Genomic DNA, 10,121 nt, shown 5'->3' on the forward strand with positions numbered 1-10,121 from the left:
GCTTTAACAACAACACGTTGTTCTACAATAATGTTTTAAACAAACATTGGAAAAATATTATGATAAGACATGTTAATAAACCAAGTATAGAGAATAAATTGAGTTTCAAAATCATGGGTTATGGTTGAAACATACATGTTATAAAAATATAAGTAGAGCTTTACTTATGTTCACTTCCAATTTAAAAGTTTAATTTAATTAATGATTTTGTAATAAATTTATAAATTTTCGACGTATCATTTTCAACACTCTTCTTAAAACCGCAAAGAGTTTCCCAACTATTAAGAAGATCTGAAAATATATCTTAAAATGGCATTCGTTTAATGAACTTGTATTATATTTTCCAGTTGATGATATTTTGATACACATCCTACTGTCCCCTATAGCAATGTTATGCATGAACAGAATGATGTTTAGCGAGTTTTGCCGTAAAAGCTCCATTATTTTAAGAAATAAAATAAAATTATAAAAAAGCAGCTAATGAAGTATAGAAAGTATAAACTAGGTAAAAATCTTTGCATGTAGGTTATTTTGGCTGAAAATATCAATATTTGCATAATGTCTGGCGAACTATTGTATGGATACGTTTTAACGTATAACATAAAAAAATTGCCACAAGTTAATGTTAAAAGACACCTATAAGGACTGCAAAACAATTGCATAACAGATACTCGACATGTCGTCAATTTTGGCACTGAAAGTAAGATTAATTTCTTTCGCTCTCTTATAACGAAAGAAAGTATAGAGTGCATTAAAGAAAAACAATCTCATTGTTCAATTAAAATCTCCATCGAAAGAAAAAAAGAAAAGTTTCGACTCTCCTCGTTCTGTGGATGAGTTTAATCGAATTAACACTCACCACTCCACCGTTCAAGGTTGGCGTGAAAAGAAAACCCAATCGTCCGAGACATCGAAACACAGTTTGGTAGCACACTCCAAGCAACCGCCTCAAGCGTACAGCAACTCGGGCGGTAAGTAGTAACAGCTCTTCGGCAGCACTTTCCTGGGGTCATCCATGCCACCATCAGTGTACTCAAAAACCCCGCTGGCAAAAAGCAACGAACGGCACGAAACAAACAATAGATGCGCGTAATTTGTGCGCATTCGCACGCGCCAAAAAAAACACCAACTAGAAGGAAACAGCGGTGGCATCCACACCGCTCCGCACCGGGTGCCATTCTGCATTCCTGCACTTGCTTGTCGGTGCACCGGTGGGTTTGAAGTTCATAGTGGAGGTAATGCTCGCACGACGAACCGCCACGACCCTCTGGTTTGGTTCGCCAAAGGTGACGGATAATGCTTGCTTTAATTGAGACCTTCCACACGCGGAGTGTACGACTGGAATTATCTGTGTTACGTCAAAGCGGCCGTCGAATGGAAGGGGGGAGGGGTGTAGAATTGGCTCGAAGAGCATTAAACGACTCGAGCAGTGGCTACCGTATTTACGTTGCTTCTTACTCCGAAATCGCGTTGGTTACCGCATAAGCATGGAACCATCGAGTAAGCGCCATGACAACGGTTTGCTGAGTTTACCCCGACATAGCAACACTTTCCTGTCAACTAACAAGCTACTTGCATCGAAGGTAAACGCCAGTCAGAAGTTAACGAAAGAGGATAGAAAAGTGATTAGCGATTTGAAAACGAACGGATCCCCATAGAAAGATATCTCCCATCAAGATGTCCACACCATCGACGGGCCGGACGCCGGACAAGAAGAAGAAACCGCTGCCGTACTTCATGCAGAAGTCGGAAGACTGCGCGATGCCCTCGTTCCAGAACCGGCGCACGCTGGCGGATCATGTGAAGGACAATATGCTCTGTGCCGGACGGAAGAGCTACTTCCAGCGGATCGTCTACGTCGGCCGGCACCCAAAGGTAACCGGGATGACGTTGCGTGACCGCTTCCTGAAGCTGATCAAGGAGATACAGGAGCACACGACGAACGAGATCAAACTGTTCGGGTTGATGATTAACTTCGATGGCTACACGGTGCACATGATAGAGAGCGCCGAGGACACGATCGGCGAGTACATGCAGCACCTGGCGGCGAGTGACCTGTTTGAGGCGAGCCGCGTCGTCCTGGTGTATAACAACATTAACCAGCGCTTCTTCCGGAAACTGGTGTGGCGTGCGTCCGACTACCTCAACGAATTGCCACGCACGGAGCTGGACCAGCAGGATCCACGCCTGACACAGAACACGATCAACGCGTTCCTGGTGAAGGTGTACCGACTGTGCAAGATGGTCCGCGAGGAAGAGCTCGACGAGCGCAAGTGTCAAGAGACCCTCTGACCCATAGCCCGCCTTCGCTAACGGTGGACCGTTCTTCTTTCAGGATCTGCCTTCAAGTCGCTATATCTGGACGAAAACTACGAAGAGCACACGCCAGATATCACCGTGCTCGAATACCTGCTCGGACTGGACTGCCTTTTCACGGTGCCCGAGTACGCGGCGTTCTACGGGAAGCTGCCGGATGTTACAAGCTTCCGGGATCGCATCTGGCCCATTCCCAAAGACCTCACACCGTACGATGTGTTCGAGGCTGGAAAGTACGACGTCAATTTAACCTTCGGCGGGAACTAATGGAGATGCACGTATGAGCAGGAACTGGACACCGCCACGGCAAATCGAAGTAGAAAACAACAAAATGGAATGCTGACAATGTAATGCCCACAAATTCGCCGATGGTGGCGTTTTCCAATATTCCGAAGCCGGTCACATCTCGTTACTGTTGATGCAAAAATGTGTGCACGTAATACGATTTAGTACGGTATGAAATCACAAACTGGCCGTCACCGAGTTGGCCTCCACTCACTCTCCGCCGGTATAACTTTCTTCCCACTGCTTCCTTTCGTTCGGTTCGTCGGAGCGGTTAACGAAGGTGTGGCATGCGATTCAAATGAGCTGAGAAAAGTTACTGACCGGTTCATTCGGCCCGGTGCCAAGCTGTGTGATTATGTGATGTTGAGGTGGTTGCAAAATATTGCTATCACACGTTTATCGATCACACTCACAATTTAGCCTGATCAAACGATTATCGACAAGCTTTTCTACTATGGTGAAAAGAAAGCAGTTTTTTAGAGAAACATAAAGTGGGGATATTTATTAGATAATCCTTCTTATCTTTGTTACATTTCTTGCCAAAGAAGCTGTGGTAAATTAAATCGAAAAGAAGTCCCTAGAGTAGGAATAAGCTGTCTATTGCTAGTTGGAGGCTAAATTGAATCTAAATTTAAAGCACAATAAATAAATCATGCCAGTTTTAAGGAAGTGCCTTGCCTGTTGCATGTAATGGAGTAAATTCAATGTTTTCATTGTATTTTGTTTGATATTTGCACTTTACCTAAACATTGGTGATACATTTTCTAACTTTTAAATAAACTTTTTTTACGTGAAACCTGATATGTCTAACATTCACTAAAATTTGTGTAAATGCTCAACTTCTATTTATTATCTTTTAATGACTTTCGATCAACAAAACGTGGAAAATTTTAGAAATGAAACATTGATGATTGAGAAGTATTTAAAAAAAATATCTAATGCACGCTATGTAACGTAACCTAAGAATAAAAATATAGCAAATTGAGTTTTCCAGAAGATCACTGCCTAAATCTTTGAGGAACCTGTGCAAGGACGAGAAAATGTAAAAGCATTTAATTTCATCATCGATCAAAAAGGCCAAATTCAAACTCTACCCTTAAATTTGGTTTCAGATACGATCCGTGAGAACTAATTTTCAATTATTATCCGGAACATTCATCAACTTCGTACCTACCAAGTTAACCGCTATGTACCAACGCGCAAATTTGAGGTGTTGATCGATCATCCTCAATGTCAAGACCATGAAATGGTAGAAAAACCTAAGCAAATTGCAAAACAAAAAATTAAATACGCCACAATCGATAGACGCAGCAGTCATTAGATGACAAATGGCACATGCTCACCTCCTCAGTTGAGGCCATGATTACTTCATCGCTACAGAATCCCTTCGTAAATATTCATCCGTCCAAGCGACGACCGAACCGATTCGTCTACCAGCCGTCGCTTTTCCCGCCCCCAAGATACCCGCCCTGCCTTATTCCCCATTCGTGTAGTCCAACCCCGGGGCATGTGCTATTAAATCAGGGCTTATTTAACATCATGGCCCAGCCATCGTCCAAGCTTCCATAAACGGCCATGCGCAGACGGCGCAGATTGTCGGCGTTGTTATAGTTAATTTTTTTTTTCATTTTGCCACTGCTACTGCTGCTGTTTTTCAATTCTTTTCCTGCAAAATACGCAACCTCGCTCGGTGGGTCGCAGTACAGTAATCGTTAATCTTGTACCCTTGCGTACGGAGAATTTATGATGACCAACCATCTGGCCGGACGCCGGGAACATCTGTATGAGGCTGAAACGTTCGACAAGTGCCCCGGTACTTAGGTCTGAACCCATTTTGACGGCGACAGCTCCACCGCAAAGAACTACGGCAACATGTGGCCTCGGTGCGAGTTAGTACGACTAACACCCACCCACCCACCGACGAAAGAGTACTCCCCACGCAATTGGCCTCAACCTGATCGTTTACGGTCTGTCGGGCGGCGAGTCATTACTTCTAGCCTCTTTTACCACTTGGCAGGGTCTTCAGGGTTTAGATCAAAATCAGCCAACTCCGAGAACTCGAACTAAAAGTGTAACACCAAAAGACCGGGTGCCGCTTTTGGGTGTCGACAACACTTGCCCCCACCATTGACTTATGATCACTTTGTGACCCTGCTTCCTTTTGCGCGAACCCAAACCTTCCGAATACTCTCCTCATCCAAAGATCAAATCCGATGGCAATCCAAATTCGGTCAACGATCCATTGAACCCGTTTGTCTTTTAAGTTCATAGCACTTCACCGGAGGCCGAACTCCCACGGAGACTCTTTGGGGAACTTGCTTTGAGAGAGTCTCTGTTCGATGACGGAAGCAAACCACTCTTTGCACCAGAACTGTAGATTTATGTCTCCCGATCCTAACGGTTCCGGACGTTTTCATTTATGGACATTTGTTTGGGTTTGACTTTCGTTTCAGGTTTACCTGGAGGGTGCCAACGCTTCGTGGGGATCGCCCGAAAGCAACCAGTACCACATACAGACCGACGAAGGTCCGGAGCGTTATTTCCGCTACCAGACGGATAACGGTCAGTTCCGGAAGGAGAAGCGGTTGCAGGATGGTACGGTGATTGGTAAGTGAATACAAGAAAATGACTACAAGTTTAAAGAAACAGTATTTCAGCAATCCATAATTCGAGATTTTAATTCGTCTTTATTATTTATTTATTATTCCACCCGCAGGAACAGATGCTTGGATTGACGCGTCGGGCTACTTACGACAGAACGACTACATCGCCGACCACAAGGGCTATCGGATTCTGAAGTCGAAAACGGTATTCGTTGGCCGGGATCGACCGATTCAGGTAAGGAGAATAAACTTTATCGATTCTGTTATTTTATAGAAAATGTAGGAAGAAGAATAAAAAAATTTTTTTTCGGTATTTACATTCTACGACATTCTTTAATAATGGTCAAATTGTTAATTTATAAGTGTTAAGAACACAATATCTTACATATTTGTACCAATTATGATCGAAACACGACTTTCCTTCTAGAAATCATCTATTTGCACCGTATAACATTAAAAATGGATGTAAACAAGCGTATATTTCTTCCGAGTTGGTTGCTCCTATAACGGTGGTATGGTTCCTATAGTTGTGGTATCATGTTCCTATAGTGGTAATAGCGGTTGGAAATGACTAAGTAAATTTTGACTGTGACTTATTTTTGAAGCAAATTTCAAACAGAATGGGCAAAATACTCATAATCCAATGCATTGTCCTGGTCATAGACCGATGCATTGGCCTCATAAACCTCTTATACACCAATGCATTTTGCAGCGATTTATAGCCTTAAGGAAATCCTGGCATACCTGATAAATTCTTCAGAAATCCATCATATTAGTACAACCTGTGGAGCCTTAAGTTTTTACGGAATGAGAAGGTTTATCGTTTAAACACTTCGCAGAAGATCAAAGAACATTTCATAGAAGAACAAATATCTCCATAGTATTGTATTTCGTCGTAGAGCTGGAATTTTGTTCCACTACAACCACTATCACAGAGAGCTGACCGTGTTTGAACTTTGAAGGATGGAAAAGTTGTCTTAAACAATTTACTTTGAACGTTATAAATGCGTAAACACGCACGCACAAAACTAAAAACACTATAAAGAAATAAATTTATTTAAGTTATTTATAAGGTGTAGAATATCGTTTAAATAGGTTTTTTTTAATTAATACAGCTGCAGATTTTACGATAATGTTGAAAATATGTTTTCTAAAAGGTTAATAATTTAATTGTTGAGGAAAAACTTTCAGATGACAACAATTGTATTTTTATTTGTATACATAATTTTATCAACATTAATTTGGCATACAGTATCATGATTGCAAAAATGAAAATTCATTCATTTAAAGTTTGAGTCGGATTATAGGAAAGAGCAAAGTTTTACGCCGAAACACTTGTTTTTGAAAGAATGAAATGAATGAATGAATCTCTTTTGTAAACCAATATTTTGGAAGAAAATTCTCACACGTTAAAAGCATTTTTATGGTCCTATTCTTCCCCTCTTCCAGGATGCTATCAAGGTGGCCAAAAATAAGCCAGCAGATTCGGGTGTCCTGGTACCATCGGATCCTTCCTACGAACCTCCGGCGCCTGCGTCCCATCCACCTCAGCATCAGCATAGTCCACCACCGAACCGTCCCATCGCCGTCGTTCCCTCGACTCCCACCCCCGTTTCCGTTCACTCAACACCATCCTTGAATGCGGTCTTCATCCGGCCTCATTCACAGCCGGTCGCGTCCAACTATCTCCCTCCGACAACGGACCACCAATACTTGCCCCCTTCATCGGTGGGTGCTCCTCCTCCAGCCAGCAGATACTACCCGACGGTTTCCGCGCGACCACCGGCCCTCGACCTTTATGTCCCCTCAACCACATACACTCCTCTGACCGGCAACGAGCTGTCTTCGACTCCCATCGCCGTATACGCTCCTTCGTCCACGCCGTCGCCATTGAGGGACAGGTCGGAGGCCCATCTACCACCGCTCGTGATCTACAACCACAACGCACCGTCTGTTCCCGGATCCGATCATGGTGGGTATGTGGCGGCAACAACCTACAACCCACCGCACCGGCGAAGGAGACCTCACCCAGCCGAAAGGCGCCGTCGGCCGTCGTCAAGTGAGCCGATTCTGATCAGCTCCTCGAGGCCCTACGTGGAGCACACCACCCCACCATCGGTGCATCTCAAACCGCTGGCCGTGCAGCTGCAATCGATCGAGTCCGGCAACGAGCTGCTCGAGCACTCTCAACCCTCGTTCAACCGCGATCTAATCGATCCACCACCGCAATCCGCTGGCCAGTACCAGCGCCGATACTACGGCGACGTCGTCGTTCCCGAGCAGGAGGTAACCGTGCGGAGGTCTGGCGAAAGCCACCCGTACGATGGCGTGGCCGTCACGAACGATGGCTTCCGGTATTATTTGCCCCGGCAGTACCACGAGGAGCGCAACTCGGGCAGTGACACCCGGGATGGTTCCTTTGGGTACATCGATCCGTTCGGGATTCGGCGCGTCGTGTACTACAACACCGGACCCAACAAGGGTTTCGTCCACCGGAAAAACAACCGCTTCGTTGGGTTCGACGCGACACCGTACGACCCAAGGCCGGTCGCGTAGAACGCTTGGTATCATCCGTTCGCTTCCTTCGCCACACTAACACCCGGGTCTTGCGTCCCAACTGAGGATCAATTCCGAATACCTCCATTATTTATTTCCCATTAAAAAGGCCCACGTGAACCTCATAGTCGCACGGTGCGTGCTTGAAGGAATGTCTTCAACGCCTCCGTATCACCCGACCTAGCATAGATTTCACCATGACCAGACGAACTAGATGCAATTAACATGAACTACCTTTTCCTCCCTCTTGGGCCAGGGTCGGGCACGAGTGTCCGCATGGAAGAACAAACCGAGGACGACTATGACTTTGAAGCCGAAGGCAACGAACGTAGGCTGGTGGACTCTGTGCGGCCGTCCGTGGAATGGGTCGAATTGCGAACGGAGATCTCCCGCGATATGTAGATTTGGTGGGAGGCTCATGAAATTCGATTGCACTTAGCTCACAGGCGACGATGACCTCGCCGGCGGTTGGGCTGATTGGTTTTACAAATCAGATTAACGAAGCGGGCGCCGATCTCCCGCCAGACACTTGAAGAGATCGTCACGTTGCTCGGACGAGAGGGCAAAAGAACTTTACTCCACCGGCAAAGGTGAAGTATCCGAAGAAGTGCAACTCTCCACAATTTCATTTAGAAAAAGATCACATCGACATCGATGTCTCTGCCATTTCGTAGCGTTTCGGCGTTGCAGCTTCCATCAAGCTAAATTGTGGAAGCGAACTTATTTCTTATTTCAACCGCCTGAATGATCAATGGCGGCAGTTCATTTTGGTAAACTCAATGGATCCATCATAATACATTTTTAAACTTCTTTGCAAAGGTCATTTACAGAACCAAATGAAGTCATTTACAGGTGACACCCTTCCCTTGTTGGTGATAGATCTTGATTACTCTATTTGATTTGATCACGATCACGCTTTACATTATTTAAATGTCATTGCTTGCTAGCAAGTTTCCCGTGGCGTTTGGTAACCACGAATGTGAAGGCGTAGGCACATACTTGATGGTCATTTATCTTGAACATTAGCAAACTACTCACACCATTACATAGATGAGATGTTCGATTGTCATAGTTTACATTTTTGAATCAAAATTAACTCCCCATATGAGATGAACCTTATTTTATTTGTTTGACCGGGAAACATTCCACGACCCCCGTGCCTGGCATAAGTCAACAGCAACGTGTTCATTGTCAACGTTTGTCTTTCCGTTTATTTTACCCTCTCTAGCCCACAAGCCGTACGGTTAGTTGTACTTTTGCAAATTGCCATAATTTTAAGCGTAGTCTAATGATAAGTTTTAAGAGTCGCAACTAAGCATGAGCTACGGTGGATAGTTTTTTTTTTTTAACTTATGATGATATAGTAACGTAATATTCCACTCCTTCTCCCCCGATTCCGTCTTACTTGCTTTTCCTGTTTCAAGATAAAAATCTTCAAAATCCGTTACGTCATATCGTACCATAGGAAACGAAATGCTTGAAGAAGTAACCAAGCTATAACCAGAATTTTACAACAAATTGCCATACCAGCTTGAAGTAGAAGCACGCTGTTAGGATATATGCAAAACAATGCGATATATGAAGGAGCAGGGAATCTGCGTTACACCACGTGTGTGAGTGTTTTTGTTTTAGAAACGATCGCAAGTAAAACGCACTTCGATCCGAATACGCTTTGCTTTAACTACTCACACCTCAGTACCGTAACGCTTGCTCGTATGCCACATTTCTCCGGCAATAGATCTTCATTTCTAAAACCGCTTTTTTATTCCATGCTTCCGAACCAAATCACATCCAAAACAAAATCGCAAATCAAACAGCAAGATTCCATTTCATTGACATTGACGTTAAATGGCACCGTTGAGGAAACATAAAGTAAGGATGCACATAAGAAATGAACTTCCGTTACGGAGAAAGCCGCACTGTTCCGTCGTAGCCAATACGGCGATAGTCAACATGGCGGTCATGTACGAGCGTTTGAAAGCCCCTAAAGATGATATTAAAACCCCGATAACGAATAGTCGAACGAGCTCCAGTGCAGCGCAGTAATGTCGAGAAATAAAACGAAAGCTTGCTGTTAGTGTTAGGTAGTCACACATCAGAGACGAAACATCGCTTCCGGAAAGTTACCGGAAAATGGTAGGTTTCAATAAAGAGAACGATCTGATCGAGAGAATTCATGAAACACAGTGAAAACATGTTCAGTGACATGGTATGTTTAGCGCCTATCCGAAAGCCCTACGGGATCATGAAATCAGGTTCCTTCCGGAAGCGACCTTGTTCACCTCTCCCACCTTGCGTTCGTGGATGCCACAGTTTTTGAGGTATAAAAATCTTCCACGGTTGTCAATTCCATCGGCAAAC

At 44.3% G+C, this 10,121-nt stretch overlaps 2 protein-coding genes across 2 annotated transcripts; both read left to right on the top strand.

The window, feature by feature from the left end:
- Nucleotides 1-1,677: 1,677 nt before the first annotated feature.
- LOC131293944 (uncharacterized) lies at nt 1,678-2,583 on the top strand. Its single transcript, XM_058321993.1, has 2 exons — nt 1,678-2,269; nt 2,336-2,583. Exons 1-2 carry the CDS (start codon nt 1,678-1,680, stop codon nt 2,581-2,583), a joined length of 840 nt encoding a protein of 279 aa, XP_058177976.1.
- Nucleotides 2,584-4,473: 1,890 nt separating this feature from the next.
- On the top strand, nt 4,474-7,760 carry LOC131293945 (uncharacterized). Its single transcript, XM_058321994.1, has 4 exons — nt 4,474-4,494; nt 5,055-5,208; nt 5,318-5,439; nt 6,654-7,760. The coding sequence occupies exons 1-4, from the start codon at nt 4,474-4,476 to the stop codon at nt 7,758-7,760; spliced, it is 1,404 nt and encodes a 467-aa protein (XP_058177977.1).
- The last annotated feature ends 2,361 nt before the right edge of the window (nt 7,761-10,121 follow it).

The sequence above is a fragment of the Anopheles ziemanni genome, chromosome 2 (genome assembly GCF_943734765.1).
Source record: "Anopheles ziemanni chromosome 2, idAnoZiCoDA_A2_x.2, whole genome shotgun sequence".
In the NCBI taxonomy this organism is placed as follows: Eukaryota; Metazoa; Arthropoda; class Insecta; order Diptera; family Culicidae; genus Anopheles; species Anopheles ziemanni.

Coding starts and splice junctions, on each gene's coding strand:
- LOC131293944 (XM_058321993.1), top strand. CDS start 1,678: ATGTCCACACCATCGACGGGCCGGACGCCGGACAAGAAGAAGAAACCG. Junction 2,270..2,335: donor CGAGGAAGAGCTCGACGAGC/GCAAGTGTCAAG, acceptor TTCTTCTTTCAG/GATCTGCCTTCAAGTCGCTA.
- LOC131293945 (XM_058321994.1), top strand. CDS start 4,474: ATGTGGCCTCGGTGCGAGTTA. Junction 4,495..5,054: donor TGTGGCCTCGGTGCGAGTTA/GTACGACTAACA, acceptor CTTTCGTTTCAG/GTTTACCTGGAGGGTGCCAA. Junction 5,440..6,653: donor GCCGGGATCGACCGATTCAG/GTAAGGAGAATA, acceptor CCCCTCTTCCAG/GATGCTATCAAGGTGGCCAA.